This window comes from Dreissena polymorpha, chromosome 6 (genome assembly GCF_020536995.1).
Source record: "Dreissena polymorpha isolate Duluth1 chromosome 6, UMN_Dpol_1.0, whole genome shotgun sequence".
In the NCBI taxonomy this organism is placed as follows: Eukaryota; Metazoa; Mollusca; class Bivalvia; order Myida; family Dreissenidae; genus Dreissena; species Dreissena polymorpha.
In genome coordinates, this window is record NC_068360.1 from 47842818 (window position 1) to 47869376 (window position 26559).

At 32.6% G+C, this 26559-nt stretch overlaps 1 protein-coding gene and 1 long non-coding RNA gene across 2 annotated transcripts in view; both read right to left on the reverse strand.

Moving 5' to 3' along the window:
• Positions 1-226: 226 nt before the first annotated feature.
• Positions 227-4236, reverse strand: LOC127834344 (uncharacterized). The gene is made up of 4 exons (XR_008027874.1): positions 4218-4236; positions 3518-3590; positions 398-429; positions 227-279 (listed from the first exon to the last, which is right to left on the reverse strand). It is a non-coding gene; the product is annotated as an uncharacterized LOC127834344 (long non-coding RNA).
• A 7149-nt stretch (positions 4237-11385) lies between these two features.
• LOC127835659 (transient receptor potential cation channel subfamily M member 1-like) overlaps positions 11386-26559 on the reverse strand; it is a 50372-nt gene continuing 35198 nt past the window's right edge. Inside the window, exons 18-19 of the mRNA XM_052362098.1 lie at positions 16776-16894; positions 11386-11421 (exon numbers count right to left, since the gene is read on the reverse strand). Coding sequence (XP_052218058.1) covers positions 11386-11421; positions 16776-16894 — 155 coding nt within the window. The remainder of the gene's footprint in view (positions 11422-16775; positions 16895-26559) is intronic.

Below are 26559 nucleotides of genomic sequence, written 5' to 3' on the forward strand. Positions count from 1 at the left end.
TCGCCCGAGTATAGAGGCGAGTGGGCGTGTTGATCAGTTTTTAGTTTAAAATATTTTCCAAAATCGGCGCTCCTATATGTGAAGCCATTGCGAACTAGTTTGTGTGCGAATTTCACCTAAAGTTTATTAAAAACGACATATTTGTACTCTATCTATTTAATATTTGAGTGCGTATATTGTTTAATTCATTTGAATCAGAACAGTTGATTATTATTGCAATTACAAACCCTTATCCACACAGTATTTCTTAAACCTACCGCTTGATTAGTCCTATTCAGCCTGTAAAATAAAATGTTAAACATTAAATATAATCCGTTTGAATACAATGCACTAATTAATCAATAAATTATGAATATAGTCAATACTACAAGCCGTATACGAGTGTATTTATACTTACATCGTACTCCGGAACGTCTCCTCTTCTTTTCTCTGAAAGACATACAATGCGTTTGTTTGATAGCACGTGTTTAAGAATCAGAACTGCTTAAATATTAACTCACGAACCAACAAGACTGAACACCTCTCGTTATATAATATACAAATTTACATTCAGTGCATTGGCGAATGTTCTTTAGGGCACATATCCATTATACAAGATACTTAACGACGTGTTTGTGTGTGTATTTCGAAGTGTATTAGGTCATTCCGAGCCTGAGGCATCATTGTGCGTGAACCCGGAGTACGTCCCAGCACTCCTTCCCAAGTACTTACGAAAGTGGGACGAATTTTGGAATTATAGCTGCACTATCCAGCTGTTTAATTGTTAATGAAAAAATTGTTTATTTTGGTGCAGTCTTGTATTCTGGGACAAGCCGGAGAACCCGGAGGAAACCCCGTCTATCCCGTATGGTGACCACCAACCAAACTCACATAATGATGTAAACGAGGATTGAACTCAGGTCACCTAGGTGTTATGCGCGTGAACCAACCACTGCGCTAACTAGTGAATGCAGAAATAGCCAACACATAAATCTTATCGAAAATTAGCAGGAAATAATTGATTGATGTAATTTTCGACGTTTAAAAGTTATTAAATGAGACGAACATTATATTCCCGTCAGTACGTATTTGCCGCTAGGGGCGTTTTAGAAGGACGAGGATATTCGTGTATGGTTGAACAGTGGTCAGTTTTTGTCATTCAGCATTGGAAACTCGCATGGTGTGACTGTGATTTTTATAGTAATTTGTTAATATTTCTTATTATGGAAATGATATTTGGAATTATTGATAGATGTTCTGAACTAAATTGACATAGAATGATACTGTATGATGATTGAGGAAAGACTGTATTATCATAAGAGCTATAATGTGATGTATGTTTGACGGTTTGATTATGGTTTTTATTATGGTAAGTTTAATAAAAACGGACAGCCGGTATGTAAGTCCCAGCGGCTAATACCAAACAACAGAGTTTTGTTTGTTTGTTAAATACGCAAAGGAGGAATGTACGAGAACATGCTTTTTTCTTTCTTAAGTACACCAATGCTTAATAGTATGTTCTATCCCCTCACTTAAATGCCTAACCCAACACAATTACAATTCTTACTCATGTTTGGGACATCAATTGTTTATTTAATACTTCGATGCTTATACACGCTTATGAACCAGATGGAATATTAACTAACGACAGTATCATACTTTTAAGCTGTTTAAACCTCCAATGTTTTGCATAGATTGTTCAAGGCTGCGACACCAACTTACATCATTTGTTGTTTATGTTTAATTTTTGTATGTTTTGTCAATTTATCAGTTTGCTTTACATAAAAAACAAGCAGACGTTAACTCTTTATGTAATATTTCTGGTTAGGTTTTATCTTTTATACCCATCATAATGCAGGTAAAAACAGAAATAAACAAAGCCAATATACATTTATGTTCTAATCAAAACAGAAAAGTGACATCATCTATGGATTACGATTTTAATAACAGTTTTCTTGCGAAATTGAATGAATGCGGGCCGGCTATCTCTAAGTCAACAGTGTGAAAGCTCATCAGATCATATAATATATGCATCACATTTATTTCAGTGTCATGACAGTTTACGTAGACACAGTTATCTATGCCAATAAAATTACTGGATCGCAAAGGACCAGCAATTCTGGGTAGCATACTTGTGCGTATATTGTAAGCAATAAACATTCCCTGGGAATTCTACAAAATACTGAGCAACCAGGATAGAATGCTTATATCGATTAGGTTCAATTTTTACAGTAAAGAGAGAAAATACATATTGTACCTATTGTTTTCGCGAATGAAAATATGTTTATTGTTCACTTTACTGAGAACATATTTCACAGATTACACCAAAAACAAACATAGTTTCCTTTTAATAAATGCATTGGATGACTTTGTTTACAGAAGTGACCAATTGAGACGTTACTATTTTTTCATCGATGCGTAGAATTTGGGTTAATAATTCAAAAAACCAGCGGTAAGTTGGGAAGCAACAAACATTTGCGTTGACTTCAAACGTAAATGCTAAAAGTCATTCTTGACCAGAGCAGAAAAAATAAGCTACACAATGCGGTAGAGGCTTAGACAACATTAACAACAACAGTCACAAAACGTCACAGCCATAAAATGAAAATGCAATTGTTTTTGTAAACGTGATAAATAAATAGATTTATGCTCTTTTAAAGGTATATATAGCTGTCGACGATGTACAGTGCGGTAGAACAGTGTTCAGAAAAGGATTACTTATTGCAATACATTCGAATCTCATCTCTTTTATCGAAATATCAACGTATTTGATATTGAAAGGCGGTCTGGAAAAAACATGATGGCTGATAATTGAACGCTGAACAAGGAATCTGAATAGGAATATTCTGAATTTTAAGTTTACGATCGTACCAAGATGACCAGCTTCAATGTCTGGTGGGATTAATCAATGACCGCCAGACATTGTCTCGTAGTCACGCTGGCCCAATCTGATCGAAGAAAACCAAAAGGAACCATACTTATGAGATAAGCCAATACATGAAATAAATATTAATATTTTTAAATTCAATAGTGAGAGCAACTAAGTACTTATTATTTAATTGTACTAATATTATTAAATTCTATTTATCCCAACTGTTTTTCAGCATGTACTATGATAAACAGTGACTTTACATGCACCAATATTATAGTTCGACTCAATTTGCAATTGAAATTAAAGTTATTCCTTCTCATGCTTTTAAAAGCAATGATTCTAAAATACACTGGAAATTATTTCCCCACTATTTTTGGATATTTCATTATTAAATAAGCATTAAATAAAGACATTTATTCGATAAATATTGTTTGCAGTTGTTTTCGCAAGTCATGGGTGTCATTTGTTCATATTTAAATCAAATCAAATGCCATAGGATGTCATACATTCACTAAATCGACACTTTAACGCATACCGTACAGATAATGGGAAAATGTGAAGCTCCGGAACTATGTTTGGTTTCAGCATACCCTATGTTTAATTTCTTTTCTTCTTTTACCATGTTTACTATTTACTGACAAGCCAAATATCTTTGTTTAAGCATACCTTTGACTCCATAAGGTCTGCTTTCTCTTGCATGTCTTTTAAGTTCTCTTGCATGTCTTTTAACTGAGTCGAGCTGAAACGTGTAAAGAACAACATTATTTAAGTGGCACGAGCTTTATAAACACAAACACATACATGATTATATAAGTTTAGTATATCAAATCCAATTATTCGTAAAAGTTATAAAAACCTTTGTTAAATACGGTGTTAAAAAAATGCTTCTTGTGGCATGTTCTTTTTGGTTAAAAATAAAAAAATACATATCCTTGTATTTGCTATTCGGCATATATGGTCAGTTTGAAAATAGGGCTCGTCGACTGTTATTTCTGTAGATTTAGTTTTATATTCCGTATCTGTAACTGGTCGCTTGTTTACTGATCATTTAAATGCTTTATAGTGTTAAAGAAGCGGGGTGATTTGAGAAGGATTAAGCAAAAACCTTTGTCTAAATAAGCAATAGCTATTTTATAGACGTTGACGTGAAAAACAAGTTGGGCTTTATGGTCAATAGTGGCTCTATTTTATTTGAGTATTTAGATGACAAATGAGTTAAAATACATGAATTAAGTCATCCTTATTTGGTGTAAATTTAACATGTATTACATGAAATATAAATATTTACCGAATATTTCTGCAAACTTCTCGATAATGGCAAATAAAAGCAATACTCATTACTGGATATCAATATGCATATACTTACATCGCATTTCGAAATTCTTTTGTCTGCAAATAATTACACAATTTGTTAGAAATAGTTTTCAGTGAAAGCAGTTCATAGATGTAAAACACCTCGTAAAATAACCTCGTAAACTCATGGACCATACAGATTAAAAAACTGTATTAAAAAATTATATAAACCATGCAAACAATTTCTATGAACTGATTGTTTTTCTTGATGGCACTTCACCTCACCAAGAATAGCAATTCAATGAGAAATGCCATATATTATTATCCATTATAATACGTATTTTAAGGGAAACAATATTGAATCAAACAATACAGAAACAAATCAATTAAAAATGCAGCATGAATTTATTGTTTGAAATCGCTATTTGTTTTTTGTTAATTCATAAATATAAGTAATATACCATAAGTTATTAGCATTCATGAACCACTTAATATTTTTGTTTCCCAAAAGCAGTCTTAAATCAATTAGGCAGTATATTATGTATGTTGGGAAAATTATGCACATATGTGCACTTCAATCAACATCCACGACGCTTCTGAACCGGATAGGATATTGATTTTACCAGAATTAAAGATAAAGAATATACCTCCATATGGACAAACTATTAATAACCTACCAACCATCAACATACAAACACTTAAGATGTGTTCCTTTTTAATGGTTTCCGCAAATTAAAAAAACCCACTAGATTCACTGCTTGAATATTAACTGACGAACCAACACGACTGAACACCTCTCGTTATATAATATACAATTTTAAATTCAGTGCATTGATGAATGTTTTCCACGGCACATTGATATATGAATGAAATCAGAAGGGCAATTTAATATACATTATACAAAATACTTTACGACGTGTTTGTGTGTGTACATCGAAGTTTATGAGATGCTTCCGCGCCTGAGGAAAAATTATGCGTGCACCCGGAGTTTGTCCCAGCACTCCCACCCGAATAATATTATAGACTTACGAAAGTGGGAAGAATTTTTGAATTATAGCTGCACGTCCAGCTGTTTAGTTGTTAATGAAATACTTGCTTATTGTGGTGCAGTATTGTATTCTGGTGCAAACCGAAGAACCCGGAGGAAACCCCGTCTATCCAGAATGGTGACCACCAACCAAATTCACATGCCATAAATGAGGATTGAACCCGGGTCAAATATGTGAGATACGCGTGTACCAACCACTGCGCTAACCAGTAAATTCAGAAGTAACAAACAAATACATCGTATCAAAATTAAGCAGGACGTAATTGATTGAATGCTTTTTTTATTAGGTACACACACGTTTAATACTATGTTCTATCACCTCTCTTAAATGAATAATCCAACACAATTATACTTCTTACTTATTCTTGATACATCAATTGGTTATATAATACTTCGATGATTTTACACGCTTCTGAACAAGATGGAATATAAATTAACGACGGTGTTCTATTTTCAAGCTGTTTTGCATATATTGTTCAAGGCGGCGACACGAACTTATATCATTTGTTTATATTAATGTGTTTATGTTGTGTCCTTATTTTTTACATACAATAAATCAGTTTGCTTTAAATAAAATACAATCAGACGTTAACTCTAATGTTAATATTTCTGGTAAGGCATTATTCCTATATACATCGTAAGGCAGATGCAAACAAAAATAAACAAAGCTAATAAACCTCTTTGTAGACTGTCTTATCAAAACAGAAAAGCACCGTAATGCTTTACTTATTCATTATTTGAGGTTATGTTGACATTTTGCTTATGTTATATTTACTTTGATGTAGGTTGTGCGAAATAATTTTATCGTCTAGTGAGAAAAGCAGAAAAACAAGTCATAATTTCATGATTTCACGAACTACCTTTGGTGAATAATCGAATATTTATAAAAGATAATAATCCATTAACATTGCAATTAAGTTAACAATAGTTTTGCTTATTTATCAAATATGATGCAATAAATATATACATATTTGATAGAACTTTAATTGAAAAATGGTCACGTTATTAAATGTTAGTGAACCGAGTGGTCTTTAAGTCAGCAGTGTATTTGAGAATCATTTCATATAGTTTGTTTATTACATCTACATCGCTTTGACAGCTAACTATTATCTAGTATCTGTGTCAATCACATCACCATAACACAGCAACAATGATAACCATACCGGACCTTGAACCGGTCTGTACCAGTTTATTATGGACATTCGACAAACACTAGGTGAAAGCTATGTGCTCTCGGTCATACGATATACGAAATACTTACTGCGTCAAAATGCGTTTTTGTCTATATCGTTTTCGAATATTTAACAATTTGTTTTCTCAATCAATATTGGCCTAGAGTCATTTTGGTAATTGTTTTGTATTTCAATTGATTTAGCATACAAATGATAAAAAAAGAAACTTTCATAATTATTTAAAACATAATTTTCAATATTCCAAAGTGGGGTAAAGTACCTTAAAATATGTTCTCACAGTTTGACAAAATAATTGCCATAGTTTCAAAAACTAATGTACATATTATTTTAACACTATCAAAATAACACCCCTGACTAAGTAAAATGTTTAAATATTTGTTCATTAATGGATAATCAACATTCGAAATGGTAACATACTAAAGCGTCTGTAACGCCTTTCCTTATAATTTTGGAAAATACGTTGAGTACAGACATAGCTTTAATTAATTACCTCAATACATTGTCTGGTAGTCACCTTGACAAGTAAAATGTATGGTTAAAAAAAACATACCTTAGACTCCACAATATCTATTTTCTTTTGCATGTTGTTTAACTGTGTCGAGCTGCAACGCATAAGGAACATGTATATATATAGTTAAATATAACTTTGTATATCAATTCCGATAAGTTTGAAAAGTTATGAAAACAATTGTTAAATACGCTTTTAAACTTAAGTAAAAATTGCTTCTAATGGCATGGCTTTTTATTATAAAGAAAACCAATACGTTTCATTATATTTGATATTCGGTTTCAATGGCAAGTTTGAAAACAAGGCGAGTCGATTATTATTTCTGTATTTTTAGTTACTGGTCGTGTTTTTACTGATTATTTATATGTTTTATAGTGAACGTGGTCGAAAGTGTATTGTGTTAAAAACGCGGGGTCATGTGAGAAGGATTAAGCAAGACCTTTGTCTAAATAAACACGAGCTATTATAATGACGTTTACGTAATTAACTATGTTTAGCTAGGCATATCAAAAATGTGTGCAAAACACCAATTGACAAATACATAATATCCGTACGTAATAACTGCACATCCAATACTATTGTATATTAAGTACTTACATCTCATGCCGAAACTCCTCTTCTTCTTTGAACTGAAAAACGTACAGTACTAATTGGATATAATTGATTGTAGAAAGCAATGAAAGTCTTAAAAATCTGACCTTATAAATATGACTTTTTAATCTCATGGGCAAAAACGATTTAATTAATCTCGTTGTTAAAACATAATATGAAACCATGCATATAATTTATTCAAATGTTTTTTATTCATTACATCTCACCAAGAAATAGGAATTCAAAAGAAATGTCATATATTATTACCCGTTATTCAACTTACTTTACGGCAAACTATATTGAATGAAGAAATACAGAGCAACACATAATAACGCAGCAGGTAGTTACTGATTGAATTTGCTATTGTGTATTTAGTTCATAACATAAATTCATAAATATAATAGCATACCCTGAATTATGCGTACAAATGAACCACTTTGTATACGGTTCCTCGATAACAGTCTAAATCAATCAGGCAGTTGATTCTGTGTTGTTTGAGAAAATTATGCATATACATGCACTACACTCATCATCAACAACGCTTATTAATCGGGTAGGATATCGATTTTACCAGAAGTTAAGTCTAAGAATTTACCTCCATATGAAAAAAAAACTATTAATCACCTACAAACCATCAACATAACCACACTAAAGATTTGTTCCTTTTTAATGGTTCGCGCAAGTTTTAAAAACTAGAATCACAACAATATGACTGTGTGCAATCAAATTAATGCTGGAATTGTAATTAATATGTTTGATTGCTACCATGTATCCGAGCATCACACTAAAATGACAATGTCATTAACATTCATTTTTATGCGCAACGCCCGAGTATAGAGGCGAGTGGGCGTGGTGATCAGTTTTTAGTTTAAAATCTTTTTCAAAATCAGCGCTCCTATATGTGAAACCATTGCGAACTAGTTTGTGTGCGAATTTCACCAAAAATTTCTTAAAAACGACATATTTGTACTCTATATATTTAATATTTGAGTGCGTATATTGTTTAATTCATATGAATCCGAACAGTTGATTATTATTGATTTACAAACCCTTAGCCACACAGTATTTCTTAAACCTACCGCTTGATTAGTCCTATTCAGCCTGTAATATAAAACAAATACATTTTTAAGAGGCATATACTGATATCATCCATGTTAAACATTAAATATAATACGTTTGTTTACAATGCACTAATTAATCAATAAATTATGAATATAGTCAATACTACAAGCAGTATACGAGTGTTTATTTATACTTACATCGTACTCCGAAACGTCTCTTCATCTTTTCTCTGAAAGACATACAATACGTTTGTTTTATAGCACGTGTTTAAGAACCAAAACTGCTTAAATATTAACTAACGAACCAACACGACTGAGCACCTCTCGTTATATAATATACAATTTTACATTCAGTGCATTGGCGAATGTTCTCCAAGGCACATATCCATTATACGAGATACTTAACGACGTGTTTTTGTGTGTATTTCGAAGTGTATTAGGTCATTCCGAGCCTGAGGCATCATTGTGCGTGAACCCGGAGTTTGTCCCAGCACTCCTTCCCAAGTACTTACGAAAGTGGGACGAATTTCGGAATTATAGCTGCGATATCAAGCTGTTTAATTATTAATGAAAGAATTGTTTATTGTGGTGCAGTATTGTATTCTGGGATAAGCCGGAGAACCCGGAGGAAACCCCGTCTATCCAGAATGGTGACCACCAACCAAATTCACATGCCATAAATGAGGATTGAACCCGGGTCAAATATGTGAGATACGCGTGTACCAACCACTGCGCTAACCAGTAAATTCAGAAGTAACGAACAAATACATCGTATCCAAATTAAGCAGGACGTAATTGATTGAATGATTTTTTTATTAGGTACACACACGTTTAATAGTAAGTTCTATCACCTATCTTAAATGAATAATCCAACAAAATTATACTTCTTACTTATTCTTGAGACATCAATTAGTTATATAATACTTCGATGATTTTACACGCTTCTGAACAAGATGGAATATAAATTAACGACGGTGTTCTATTTCAAGCTGTTTAAAACGCCAATGTTATGCATATATTGTACAAGGCGGCGACACGAACTTATATCATTTGTTTATGTTTAATGTGTTTTTGTTGTGTCCTTATTTTTACATACAATTTATCAGTTTGCTTAAATAAAATACAATCAGACGTTAACTCTAATGTTAATATTTCTGGTTAGGCATTATTCCTATATACATCTTAAGGCAGATGCAAACAGAAATAAACAAAGCTAATAAACTTCTTTGTAGACAGTCTTATCAAAACAGAAAAGCACCGTCATGCTTTACTTATTCATTATTTAGGGTTTAGTAGACATTTTTGCTTATGTTTTATTTACTTTGATAAAGGTTGTGCGAAATAATTTTATGGTCTAGTGAGAAAAGCAGAAAAACAAGTCATAATTTCATGATTTCACGAACTACCTTTGGTGAATAATCGAATATTTATAAAAGATAATAATCCATTAACATTGCAATTAAGTTAACAATAGTTTTGCTTATTTATCAAATATGATGCAATAAATATATACATATTTGATAGAACTTTAATTGAAAAATGGTCACGTTATTAAATGTTAGTGAACCGAGTGGTCTTTAAGTCAGCAGTGTATTTGAGAATCATTTCATATAGTTTGTTTATTACATCTACATCGCTTTGACAGCTAACTATTATCTAGTATCTGTGTCAATCACATCACCATAACACAGCAACAATGATAACCATACCGGACCTTGAACCGGTCTGTACCAGTTTATTATGGACATTCGACAAACACTAGGTGAAAGCTATGTGCTCTCGGTCATACGATATACGAAATACTTACTGCGTCAAAATGCGTTTTTGTCTATATCGTTTTCGAATATTTAACAATTTGTTTTCTCAATCAATATTGGCCTAGAGTCATTTTGGTAATTGTTTTGTATTTCAATTGATTTAGCATACAAATGATAAAAAAAGAAACTTTCATAATTATTTAAAACATAATTTTCAATATTCCAAAGTGGGGTAAAGTACCTTAAAATATGTTCTCACAGTTTGACAAAATAATTGCCATAGTTTCAAAAACTAATGTACATATTATTTTAACACTATCAAAATAACACCCCTGACTAAGTAAAATGTTTAAATATTTGTTCATTAATGGATAATCAACATTCGAAATGGTAACATACTAAAGCGTCTGTAACGCCTTTTCTAATAATTTTGGAAAATACGTTGAGTACAGACATAGCTTTAATTAATTACCTCAATACATTGTCTGGTAGTCACCTTGACAAGTAAAATGTATGGTTAAAAAAAACATACCTTAGACTCCACAATATCTATTTTCTTTTGCATGTTGTTTAACTGTGTCGAGCTGCAACGCATAAGGAACGTGTATATATATAGTTAAATATAACTTTGTATATCAATTCCGATAAGTTTGAAAAGTTATGAAAACAATTGTTAAATACGCTTTTAAACTTAAGTAAAAATTGCTTCTAATGGCATGGCTTTTTATTATAAAGAAAACCAATACGTTTCATTATATTTGATATTCGGTTTCAATGGCAAGTTTGAAAACAAGGCGAGTCGATTATTATTTCTGTATTTTTAGTAACTGGTCGTGTTTTTACTGATTATTTATATGTTTTATAGTGAACGTGGTCGAAAGTGTATTGTGTTAAAAACGCGGGGTCATGTGAGATGGATTAAGCAAGACCTTTGTCTAAATAAACACGAGCTATTATAATGACGTTTACGTAATTAACTATGTTTAGCTAGGCATATCAAAAATGTGTGCAAAACACCAATTGACAAATACATAATATCCGTACGTAATAACTGCACAACCCATACTATTGTATATTAAGTACTTACATCTCATGCCGAAACTCCTCTTCTTCTTTGAACTGAAAAAAGTACATACTAATTGGATATAATTGATTGTAGAAAGCAATGAAAGTCTTAAAAATCTGACCTTATAAATATGACTTTTTAATCTCATGGACAAAAACGATTTAATTAATCTCGTTATTAAAACATAATATGAAACCATGCATATAATTTATTCAAATGTTTTTTATTCATTACATCTCACCAAGAAATAGGAATTCAAAAGAAATGTCATATATTATTACCCGTTATACAACTTACTTTACGGCAAACTATATTGAATGAAGAAATACAGAGCAACACATAATAACGCAGCAGGTAGTTACTGATTGAATTTGCTATTGTGTATTTAGTTCATAACATAAATTCATAAATATAATAGCATACCCTGAATTATGCGTACAAATGAACCACTTTGTATACGGTTCCTCGATAACAGTCTAAATCAATCAGGCAGTTGATTCTGTGTTGTTTGAGAAAATTATGCATATACATGCACTACACTCATCATCAACAACGCTTATTAATCGGGTAGGATATCGATTTTACCAGAAGTTAAGTCTAAGAATTTACCTCCATATGAAAAAAAAAACTATTAATCACCTACAAACCATCAACATAACCACACTAAAGATTTGTTCCTTTTTAATGGTTCGCGCAAGTTTTAAAAACTAGAATCACAACAATATGACTGTGTGCAATCAAATTAATGCTGGAATTGTAATTAATATGTTTGATTGCTACCATGTATCCGAGCATCACACTTAAATGACAATGTCATTAACATTCATTTTTATGCGCAACGCCCGAGTATAGAGGCGAGTGGGCGTGGTGATCAGTTTTTAGTTTAAAATCTTTTTCAAAATCAGCGCTCCTATATGTGAAACCATTGCGAACTAGTTTGTGTGCGAATTTCACCAAAAGTTTCTTAAAAACGACATATTTGTACTCTAAATATTTCATATTTGAGTGGGTATATTGTTTAATTAATATTCATCCGAACAGTTGATTATTATCGCAATTACAAACCCTTAGCCACACAGTATTTCTTAAACCTACTGCTTGATTAGTCCTATTCAGCCTGTAATATAAAACAAATACATTTTTTAAGAGGCATATACTGATATCATCCATGTTAAACATAAAATATAATACGTTTGTTTACAATGCACTAATTAATCAATAAATTATGAATATAGTCAATACTACAAGCCGTAAACGAGTGTTTATTTATACTTACATCGTACTCCGAAACGTCTCTTCTTCTTTTCTCTGAAAGACATACAATACGTTTGTTTGATAGCACGTGTTTAAGAATCAGAACTGCTTAAATATTAACTCACGAACCAACAAGACTGAACACCTCTTGTTATATAATATACAATTTTACATTCAGTGCATTGGCGAATGTTCTCCAGGTCACATATCCATTATACAAGATACTTAACGACGTGTTTTTGTGTGTATTTCGAAGTGTATTAGGTCATTCCGAGCCTGAGGCATCATTGTGCGTGAACCCGGAGTTTGTCCCATCACTCCTTCCCAAGTACTTATGAAAGTGGGACGAATTTTGGAGTTATAGCTGCCATATTCAGCTGTTTAATTGTTAATGAAAGAATTGTTTATTTTGATGCAGTTTTGTATTCTGGGACAAGCCGGAGAACCCCGAGGAAACCCCGTCTATCCCGTATGGTGACCACTAACCAAACTCACATAATGATGTAAACGAAGATTAAACTCAGGTCACCTAGATGTTATGCGCGTGAACCAGCCACTGCGCTAACTAGTGAATGCAGAAATAGCCAACACATAAATCTTATCAAAAATTAGCAGGAAATAATTGATTGATGTAATTTTCGACGTTTAAAAGTTATTGAATGAGACGAACATTATATTTCCTTAAGTTCGTATTTGCCGCTAGGGAGCGTTTTAGAAGGACGAGGATATTCGTGTATGGTTGAACAGTGGTCAGTTTTTGTCATTCAGCATTGGAAACTCGCATGATGTACATGTGATTTTTATAGTTATTTGTTAATATTTCATATAATGGAAATGATATATGGAATAATTGATAGATGTACTGAACTAGATTGACATTGAATGATACTGTATGATGATTGAGGAAAGACTGTTTTATCATAAGAGCTATAATGTGATGTATTTTTGACGGTTTGATTATGTTTTTTATTATGGTAAGTTTAATACAAACGGACAGCCGGTATGTGAGTCCCAGCGGATAGTACCAAACAACAGAGTTGTGTTTGTTTGTTAAATACGCAAAGGAGGGATGTACGAGTACACCGATGCTTAATAGTATGTTCTATCCCCTCACTTAAATGCCTAACCCAACACAATTACTATTCTAACTCATGTTTGAGACATGTTATATACTTAACCGTATTTGTGTATCAATCCATGTTCGATGTTAAACATCAAAGTGCGTAACGCACTATGGTGTTACCGCTTAAGTGTGTTGCCCTCCCCATATACAATGCCAAAGTGGTTTACAAATGTGTGGACTATTAATAAAGTTTCGAAGACAAACTCTCATTTCGTGTTCAATATATTGAGTGAAACCCGTTTTATTTTGTTTAAGGTACACACATCTTTGCAATCCGTTTTAAAAGGTGTGTATAACTATGTTTAATGCAGATGTATTAAAGTATCTTAAATACTTTTTGAGTAATTTGTGGTTAACCTAGTGTTTATCAGTTCGAAATAAGTGGTTTATAGGCGCTATGTTTATTAATCACCAAAATCACTAAGCTCTTATCTTCATATTATTTCAATCAAAATAATATATAGGTCAGTTATCATCTTTCCCAAATATCAATTTCTTAGAATAAACTGAAAGTACCAATGCAATTATATTATTAATTTGCATTAAAAGTGTCACTAGTTCTTAAATCTTTGAAAAGTTTAGTGTCATTGTGCTAATAATGTGTTTGTATATTTCGAATTTCATGAGGTCCTTCTGCACCTGAGGCTGCATTATGTGCTGAATATGTCCCCGAACTCCTACCCATTAACTATCTAGACGCAAGAAATGTCGAATGAATTTTGAATTTTAGTTACAATTTGCAGCAATGTTTTTGTTTTGTAATGTTGTTGTGGTCTTGTGTTTCGGGTGTAGCCGGAGTTTCCGAAGGAAACACCATCTGTCCCGGTATAGTGACCCCCAATCAAACTCACTTGCTTCCGGCAAAGTAAATTAAACCCGGGTCGCCTAGGTGAGGAGCTTATTGTGATGATAAGCCCTGTGCAGAATATGTTATACCACTTAGGCTAGATAGCCGCTTGTCAATCTTCAAAATGTAATAAGACTATGGTAAATTTTAATTGGCTTAGAAAACATTTTCAGGCAAAGTCGGAATCTTTGATTTGACAGGTTCCACTCTGAGACGATGACGATGATATCGAGGATAACGGTCATGATGTTGATAATGATGGTGATGATACTAATGGAAGTGATTTTTACGACGATGACGAAGATGATTACAAATGCTGCATTGATTCTAAATTTATGATAATTTGAGGATTATGATCCGATGATGGTACTGGCGTTAATTGCGGTAGTGATAACGATAATGACGACCATGAGGATTACAATGATGGATGAGGTACATTTGATGATGATGATGATGATGAAGATGATGATGATAATGAGTATGAATATGATGGTGATGATGATAATGATGATGATGATAATGAGTATGAAGATGATGAGGATGATGTTGAGGATGATAATGATGATGATGATGAGGATGATGATGCTAATGTGGACGATTGTTACGATGATAATGATGATGAAGACGACCATCACTGTTATGATCATAAATTGATGGTGATCGAACTGTGCTGATCACATGAAGAGATAACGATGATGATGCTGGTGGTTTTCATGATGATTATAATGATAATAATGAAAACGATAACATGTTGCAACTTTTTAATTAAAACAAACTAACAACTTACCTGATGATTGAGCCTGTAACAGTAAAAACAGCATATTTTATCAATTGAATATTGATTACACACGTACTATTATTCAAATAATCTTGGTTAATTAAATCAATTAAAATTTAATTTAATAAACCCGATAAAACATTGATAAAAAAAAGGTCTAAGAAGAACTTCTATCAGAAAAGAACACACCACAAAATCGTAATAAAAGTGTTAAAGGAACCTCTTCACAGGTAGACGAACCCACAAAGTTCCAACATTTCCAACTTTTGTATCAGAATAAAACAATATATAAACAAATATATGAACTAAAATAATAAAATAAAAGATCACTGCACCAGGAAGCAACAAAATTCTTATGACGTAGCCACTAACTGAAAATACGTTTTCATTTACTAATTATCCTTAAATCAAATTAGTATAAATATAAAGCGTTCCAAACGCAAACAGTTTTAATGATTATGTTTTCGTTCAATTTAACAACACATTTGATTGCATAGGTAGTGTATAGAATGCACTAGTCAGTACGACATCCCGTGTGGCCGAAAGGTTAATGATAGTGATTCAAATCCCGGTGTTTACTGTTTTTCTCCTTTTTTAAAATAAGTATCGTGGTCTTTAATTATAATTTTAATTTATTAAATAAACGCATGTAATGCCAAATTAAAAAAATCCACAATCTGCCAACAAGTACCTTCAAAACATTAAACTGATTTTCTTTTATATAGTAAAAACACAATCATGTAATTAAAAGTATGAACACTTAAAGTGAATTGTAACTACATTTTACAGATATGTTCATACGTGTATATGTATCAGTTAAGGTCTAGAGCTAAGAATATATGTATCGTCATGAAAGTTAATTGCACATTTGATTCGTCGAATATTTAACTCTTGATTTTCGTATTAAATTTACCTTTCATATTGGCCATTTATATCGTGTTATTGGGGAAGAAGCAATTAAAATTGTGAAAGAACATTCGTATAATATTTATATATAATTACATTCATTTCATATTTTATGAGTTTTTAAATATAATCACCCTTACTTGTCATTCATTGTCTTTATCATCGTGTCTGTTCGTTCAGATTGGATGTTGTTTTCAGACTCAGTGTATTTGTCGATTGCATTTCTTTGTAATACTTGAAGAGGAAATGCTAAAGGGTACCGAGCATCTTCAAGGTCACATATCTGTTGCTCTATAATATTCCAATTTATGTGTTCATCTGTATTCAGGCGAAAACTTGGACATGTTTTGTCAAATGTAGAAACCTCTTTCCATAGCGATTGCAACGTGACTGCCATTTGTTTAAACCGATAATTAAACAATATATCTTCGTCGTCGCTATAAGTCTTCTCAACGATCGTGTCCACATCACCATACACATTGCATACTAGAGTTCTGACCCTCTTTTGCAGATCAGAAAAAAGAACATCAAGAGTGGCGAAGTCCTCTATCTCAATAATTTTTGACTTTACAGCATATGCACTGGCCCTGTTGGAGTATTTTTTTTCGAAGTCAAATCCTGAAAATTATCAACATATAGGTTTAATTTTTAAATAATCATAAATTCATTTATCGAATGACCAGAGAGCAAGTTTAAAAAAATAACTAGCACATAATATAATCAAAGGAAATGTGACATCGAAAAGGGTATAATGTGGACGTCTCTCTATAAGATATATATAGACACATTTTAGCACATGACATAATATGAAAGTTATCTTGGTATTATTCCTGCTTAGTTTGTTTTTTTGTTGATAACGTGTGTCGACTAGCCTATTACGTATACATCGATAGCTAGTAAAGAAAGAATACACCATGACACGAACGGTATTGTTTAGTGTGTAACTCAAACGAAATTGTACATGAATATCACTTTATTTGTGATTGTGCAAGTTAATCAGATAACAGAAAACAATAAAACAAGAAAAGACGTCCTGCGGTATATACACACGCAATTCGTTTACATTCAAATGATAAACTAGAACTCATTAACTGTCACTGTTTGCTCAAGAGCCTCTGTTAATACGTTGTTCAATTTTACATGTACATATTGTAGCGCAGTTTGTTTGGCTAATAACAAATTGTGTAAATTGAAGTATAGTAATGCAACAAAAACGCATTTACTATACCAGTCTTACTTAATTATGTGACTGGAATAACAATACACGATATAGATGGCATATATACTTTCTTACACAACTGGGCATCTAATGGTAAACTGGTAAACATAGTTCCCGTGAGTCGAAATGCGGGCTAGAGATATTAAATGGCACCTAACATTGATCTTAATTGAGTAGATGGGCGTCCACATGCATAATTTCCTTGCATATAGCCATTTGAACACGCATTATTTTTTTGTTATAATTATGATAATATGTCGGTACAAATTGCAATAAACAAGAAATAAACCATATTTGCTCGTCACGTCTCTAAACAGCGTGGTAGTGTAGCGGGAACGTCCCGATAGACTAATTATCTTTACATGTACTACGTGACAAGATTTACTTTGCAAATTGTTCTTTTGTGTATTTTTTTTTCTTTCTAGTATGTAATGACAAAACAACTATATACATATTTTAGTTTTCACAATGGGTTATATATTTTGCAGACTTCAATTTACGTGAATACGCTCATACGCCCACCATTTTTCTTTATGCTTAGGAATGATTATTGTTATTTGTGTTATGTTAAAACGAATGTTTATATTATTGCATCCTAATTGCACGTTAATAAAATATGCGTAAATGGAGGTGCTAAGACGATATACTATTTGCACGTCTTGAATGACATGTATATTTAGAAATATGAAATGCAGGTAGTATTTAATGACAAAGTAATACATATTTAAATACAGCGTGTGTAAAGAAACGAAAATCACGAGTTTCGTAGATAAAATATTTGTAAATATCTTACTTGGACTTGTTCATGGATTGAGGTTTTTATTGTACCAGTTAGTTATTTTTAATGACCAGTATACTCTAATTTGACCAAGCGTGTGTATTTATATTTTTGCAGTTCGATAATGTAGCATACTATAACACAAAAGCAGCTCTTATACCCTATACTTTCGTACTAAAATGGTCGTTTTGGGTAAACTAGAATCAACCTTAATCAACCAATAATTTACGAATATGAGGATTCGCGTGTAAAATTTCATTTCATTTCGAGCGAATATTGATATCAAGGCTTACAATATAACACCATTGCCCTTAAATATAATTAGCAAAATGTATTATGTACACCAAACGCTCATACATCAAGGTAGCACATTATGGTTTAGTTTGCATAAGAAAGTGTGATGAGTGTAAACTATGAAGTTGTTTTATTTTCTTATTATTTCATTATAGTTTTATTATAATTCATTCAAACAAAAATTAGAAGATAAATCATCATTGGAACGTACTAAGCATACCAGTCATAGAGGAAACACAATACATATATGATGCTATTGAATAGACTATAGTTAGAGGCCAATGAATGCTCCTATGGTTCTCATAAGCAAACTTACTAATTCCATCACAGTACAGAGCAGTATTTTTCTTAATTCGGGGAGAAAATTCTTAATCTTCTATTTTGAGAGAATATTATAGTGGAAACATTGAAGCAGGGGGTAACTTATACTTTTGTGTATTATCTCCATCAATTATGATTTTTTAATATTGTTTATATTTGTCAGAAAAAAAAACACAACAACACATTGTTTTGCAGCTAAAGAGTTACCTGTACATTTTACATATTTACATAACATAGTTATTTAATAGGAAAAGTATGCATTCATTATCGTATGCAAGGACTTATCACCGGCGTATTTATATATGAGTACTCTATTTTAGGGACATTGTATTTTGCACAGACCAGATGTCTTCTTTTTCTTTTGCAGTTCATGTCAGTTTTTAGTTGTCCGCTTGCAATAAACTTAAGTTAATACCGTGTTCTCATAATCCTAATAAGTAAATTTCTACAATTCACCGAACAAAGTAGTACTGCTTAAGGCTCTTAAAAGGTGACAATCCGTAATTATTACCGATGTTTAAATATTTGATGCATGTTTTATTTATAAAAGTTATCAAGAAAACAATATATATATGCTATTAAACATAACTATAAAAAATGAGCAATTTAACCTGTTTTGAGCTCAAAATACAATGTCCTCTAAGTCAATTGTGTTTAAAAACAATCAGCTTTTTTACATCGTTGTTTACTCGGGATAGAGCAAGCGCTCCGGTGACTCAGGTCACCAAAAAAATATCATCGTTTTCCGATATCACTCACAACGTAGGTCTCTTCTAAATGGTTAAAACGTTTATAGTAATCTAATAAATTACTTTTGCTGGTGAAAGCTTGTTTAAAATATAATTAAAATTGAATCTTCTTTCGGCTATTTTTAGCATACGTTACCGCTTTGAGGCTACACACCACGTTAGTTGCATAGTTGTAAACATTTCTTCCAATTATGAAACGGGTATATCTTCCATAATTCTTGACAACGTTGCACCTGAGCTGTGTTATTATCATTTTGTATACAAGAGTAACTGAAAACCGTTACAAATGAGCCCAGTTTATATGCACAATAATTGGATTTGTCACCTTTAATGAGCCTTTAAGTAATGTGTGTCAGAGATTTCTGTTGTTAAACTAAATGCCTTTACAATTTGACCCATGATGCGAATATCATGTTAAATGTACTAATTTTGAACGGATCCTATTTAGAACAAGTCAATAAACAATTGTTGAATTACGTATCGTGGAATTGTATATTTGCGCATAATCAAAATAGTGCAGTTTGCTACGTCATAGTCACGTGGTATTTTCGCGCATCCCAGGTTGTCAATAAGAATCTGAGGCTATAAATAGATCAGGTTTAACAAAATGTCAGCGATTTCCTCCTCCAAATGTTAATAGCGCGGTACGCTTTATATCAACCAACTCTCTTTACGGATCTTAGAGGTTTTTAAGGAACAGGAACAGGTACAGACTAGTCACAGATTAATTAGAAACACCCACGTTTTACAAGCGCATTCTTCACGCAATGAATATCGTTTGATTAATTGCACAACTATTTTCGCCATCAATGTCAATGATTATCAAACATAGATCATTTGGCCCAAAATATCCGGAAATATTTTAACGCAAACCAGTTAGTCACTGTAGGCCTAGTTTGCTTATCGTAGTTTCACACATTGCTAGTGTACCCGCTCGGTTGTTTTTTTGCGGTTAATATAGACATGTGAACTACTGAAATGTGTTAAATAATAAACGTTTAAGCTTTACAATGTTTTTGTTTGTGATACAACCTCATTTGTTCGGCATTTCTTAGTACATCCTTCTTTAATACCAAACCTATGTTAGTCTTATCGTTGTGTTTCTAAATAACCTAAATACCAGTGTAGGGTACAACGGCACTTAAATCAAAGTGATGTTCTACAATCTGTCTATATGACTAACCTATTCGTGAGTTCAATCTTGCTCGCTGATGTTGTTTTTTTCAAAATATTTCTATTTATTATTCTTTGTTGTTATATAATATGTTTCGGTGATATAAATTGGTTTGTAAAGCAAATTTCGTTCATGAAATTGCATTTGTAGTGTAATTGGAATCTGATATAACGACGCCTTGTTTTAAGTCTTAATTTTAATTTACAAGTGAACATTTTACATTTAATACGTTTCTTAGAAGACCTTAATACATTTTTTCGAACGGGCAGTAAAACCAAATTAGACTCCGATTTCGACACTTGTACTCGTATAATTTGCAGAATACAAAATGTATCAACGTGTCGTATAAACACATTTTCAGAAAAAAGCGGGACTTTTCAAACTGTGTACATCCTTTACACGATATGCAAACCAATGATAGTCAACCAGTGCCTAATATTATTATTTAACGATTATTTAATTCAAGATAGAACGTTTTCTAGTTTGCTTCGTTAATGTATTTTTAAACATGCGAAAATTATTAATTCGGGCCTACTGTCTTGACATTTTTACAACATGTTATTAGATGTTGATAAAGGTCAATTTAGGTAAAATTATCAGTAAGACAGCTTCGCCGAAATAATAATAAATTAAATCAAAAGAAAATACTTCATCACAGAACAAATCGTCAAGAAAACCTCGACAGTGAACAAACGCCCCATAGTTCAGCATTGTGTTAAACACCTGGTCGGAAAATAAAAGCCGACATTAAACGTTTTTAGAAATAAATCCGTAAGTTGCTGCAGACATCAAAGAATGCAAAAATAGTAACACAACGGAAGAAAAACAACAATTGCAAACTAACATAAACACAAAAACAGCAGAAATGAGCTCCACATAGCATCACAATCTAAATTAGCTGCCAATCGTTGCTAAAATGTTTACACGTCAACATTTGTTCTTTCATTAACGTTGCTGTCAATCTCCACGCAGAGTTGTCGTTCCATGCTCTCACATACACCCCTGCGTTCGGCTCAGCAGCCATCTAACCAAGAATCTTGGCATGAATCTTGTCAAAACCGAACAAACGCATTCAAAGTATATTTGATTGGATTTTTAGGATCAGAGGCGTTAAATAATGAAATACGTATTTTAAATATACGATACATCGTGCAACTCTTTGGACAGTATAGATAGATAGATGATTTTTTTCTTGAAAGCAGTGAATGTAATGTAACCGTCGTGCAAGAGATTGTTTAGTATACTGTAACCTTCATGGTGTACGCATGGAATGATCATGACATGAATGAGACGCTCTTATAAAAATAGTCCGTTCTGAGCCCATCACAGAGGTGAATGTAATGTAACCGTCGTGCAAGAGATTGCGTTGTTGTATGAGCAACACATATCGTAAGAAACAACTATTTTTGGACAGACTAACGCTATTTAATATTCGCGGTAAATCGCCACAGAAAGCGTAATGACAGACATGAATGCACTTCTGGAAAAGTAAAACGTTATGCATTATTACATAGCATATTGTTAATCCATCGTGATTTCGCCTATACTGACGTGGATAAGTATAACAAACAGCACGATACGCCAATAGTACATGTGGATATGGACATTACGATTCACTGGGGATGTGATTTGCGAAAGTCAGTGCCATACACTATTCATCAGGACAGCTCGCCTTTTAATTGCGACGAGGGCACTTCTTGTTAACAATGGAAGCATCGGTAGCTGCGCGTGTCATTGGGTACAAACATATATCCGTGCACACATTATGGATACATTGTTTTAGACAGCGACATTTATGCAATTGCCATCTATCAAAGGCTGAGAGCATATTATAGACCCACATTAATACGTGACTGTGACATCCTCCCTGATACTAACCCATATCATATAGTGAACTTGTTGCTATCAGAGGCCAACACTCTCAATGAGTAGACAGCTAGACATATATGTACTTTTTTATACACATTTTACGTCAAGTAATCGTATTGCGCTTAACAAAAAAAACAGACGCATTAGAAATCTCCTGTGACAACCAAGAATGTTTTAATATGACAAAGTTAGGGGTACTTTATATTTTTAAACGTACCGTGGTTGTTAATTTATATTTTCAGATTTGAAAAGGCTTAGTTGTGTTATGGATATGTATTAAAAGTTAATAAAAACATTACCCGTCATAGCCCACTAAATAACATAGAATGTCGTAGCAAATAAACAGGTACCTTAATCGATAATGATTATGAATTCTTTGATGATGACACGATAATCATGATGGCAACGATGATGATAAAAACGATTATTAAGATGATGATAATGATTATGCTGAGTTTGCTTCTACTGCTGCTGATGACTATGATGACATTGCAGCTGCTGATGATTTTTCTGATGCTGATGCTGCTGTTGCTCATGATGATGATGGTGATTGTGATGATGATAATGAGTGTGCTGCTGCGGATGATGATGATACTGCTGCTTCTGCTACTGCTGCTGATGATGATGCCGCTGCTTCTGCTGATGATGATGATACTACTGCTGCTGCTACTGTTGCTGCTGATGATGATGATGCCGCTGCTGCTGCTGATGATGATGATGAGTATGTAAATGATGATGATGATCATGATCATGATGGTCATGATGATAATGATGATGATGATGATGATGATGATGTCGTAGCAAATAAACAGGTACCTTATTCGATAATGATTATGAATACTTTGATGATGACACGATAACCATGATGGCAACGATGATGATAAAAACGATTATTAAGATGATGATAATGATTATGATGATTTTGCTTCTACTGCTTCTGATAACTTTGATGATATTGCTGCGGCTGATGATTTTTCTGATGCTGATGCTGCTGCTTCTGATGATGATGATACTGCTGCTGCAACTGCTGCTGATGATGATGCCGCTGCTTCTGCTGCTGATGATGATACTGCTGCTGCTACTGCTGCTGCTGCTGATGATGCCGCTGCTGCTGCTGCTGATGTAAATGATGATGATGATGATGATGATGATAATGATGATGATGATGATGATGATGATGATGATCATGATCATGATGATCATGATGATAATGATGATCATGATGATCATGATGATCATGATTTTGATGATAATGATGATGATGATAATGATGATGATGATGATCAATACAAACTATATTTGAATATCAGGTTGCAGAATTGATAAAACAATTCATTAAAATAAACACACATTTTTCAGTAAGATCTTTTTACATTTTGTGATTGTTAGCATACGTATATGTAACCATTATATTACCGGTAAACCGTTTTATGTATAACCTTTTTAACAGATTTCGGTGCAATACAAAACGAAATTACCAAACTCAATAATATTATCAGGGGATACATTAAAGTTACCGCGCATAGTCATTTATTTAAGACAAGTACACAATACAGGGGGACACATCAAACGAATTGCGAAAAATGAACATAGATAATAACTTCGGTAAAACGTTTGGGATGTAAAGCATCGTGGGTTCAACCTGTTAAAAGGTTGTTGATCCTCAACCTTTACCTCTGACTATTAAAATGCTGTTAGTATTATGCAAGTTTTCTGAATGCGCGATAAAGAAGGAGCATGCAACATTAAATCGACAGTAATTCTAAAGAACCGTTCCCAAATCAATAGGTAGGTTCCGTGCATAATTATTGCAGACTATTAACCTTAGTTAGGTTAAGTCCAGAAGTATTGCAGACTTTTTTATCTTTGTAAAGCTCCGTCCTTAATTATTGGAGACTGCTAATTTAGTAAGTCCTATATTTATTGCATACTAATAAACTAAGTAACGTTCCGTTCTATTATTATTGCAGACAATTAACCTTAGTAAGGCTCCGTCATTAACTATCGCACACTTATTACCCTAGTTAGGTACATTAAATAATAAATTGGACTTTTAACCTAAGTTAGGCTACGCCCATACTTATTGCAGAATATTAGCCTTAATTAGGCTCCCTCAATAATTATTGAGGACTTTTAATTCTCTTTTTGCTCCGTCCATACTTATTGCAGATTAGTATTGATTTCATTCTGTGTCTATGGGGATGTTATCAACGGCTTATCCATTGAAAAGGTTTCTTTTCAATAGTGTAGCTTCCAGGGGGTCAATATAAACGATTGCTATTACCCTGGCAGCTATTGAGCCCCAATAAGTCAAAAATATATATTAAAATACACTTACAGAAACAACTTTTAAAAAAAACATCAGAGGGTTTTATTATTCTTGGCTTTTTCAATATGTTAGTAATCAGAAAAATGTTTTATAATATTATTGGCAGATTTCGAGCATCACATGTATCCAGAATGTTAATAAGGTGATTCAAAACTCTAGTAAGACATTTTTTGAAAATCAACGCGTTTTTTTTCAGTTTAAACCATACCTTAATAAAGGTCATATAAACATATTTTTATTTAGCTGATCACAATTACGTACGTCTTTACACATGTTGAATATTGAGACTGGCAGTTGCACTAGACCTATTTCAATTCAATTAGATTAAAGACATTGCAACGTCTTTATTTAAACATGAGTTTCATGTAATTATTAAATGTTACTTGTGAACGGAATTTCGGTGGTTGCATAACAATCTAATGTATGAAAAACAAAAACATGCATAAATATATCGAGAGAAAGACATCAGAAAAGAACATGGTAATAACATAACTAGTTTGTTACATTTATCTGTTTTTGGTTTGATCACATGATGCTTATATATCGTCAATTTAGTTCGATTTGTATTTGTTAGATACTGCACACATTAATTCGTTGTTTTACGATAGATACCTTATTTTTGTCGAACATTTAGGATGTGATACATTGAAAAAGGTTGGCTGTGATGCCCCCTGTAAGTATGTACAATAAATATATTGTTGCTCAATAAACAAATAGTAATATATTTGTCCACTGTTTTATATATGTTTAATAGCGTGTTGTAGTCTTGAATATACTGTTAAGATTAAACTTTGACACATATACGCTGTCATTTCTTAAAATACTTTTAATTATTGTGTTATTGTATTGTAAAATATCTCATAGTTTGACCCGACTAGGTATTCTAGGAAAGGATGTATTAATAAGTAGACGAACATGTCATTGTTATAATAGATATACATAATACAAGAAATGTATCTTATATGGTACTTCTTAATGTGACATTCTACAACTTAAAAAAAACTTTGGTACAATTAATGTTTATGTTCATTTCTTATTTTTTTATTTTCGTACATAATATTTTAAACAGTGAAACATTTAACATGTTTACATGAAAACGTCTTTAATTTAAAATTGTATTTGTCGTATTGCTTGTAAACATCGCTAGTCCGCTATCAATGTGTCCGCGTTTTGCCTTCTGTGTTTTATTTGAAATAAACTAAAACTAAAAAAAGATGTCGATGGGAAACACGCCGCGTAACGTGGTATAATATTCTTCATTAAGTTTCATTCACGTTTGAATGTAAAGAAACGTGTGATATGTGGAAGTTAGAGATGCAGTGGAATACTAAAGAGCAACAGTCACAAATTCGATGTTATGTTTAGCGTTCACGGGCGGGTAGGTTTTGGTGTTTGTTTTTAAACTTAACATATGTTTCACCATATAGAGAATGAAGATGGATAGTGTATAAATAATGCCTTAAACAACGCACTTACAAACTCCGCAAATACGACTCAATTAAAACACATAATTGTTTTAAACTCTGGGCTCTAAAATATCTCTAAAATTG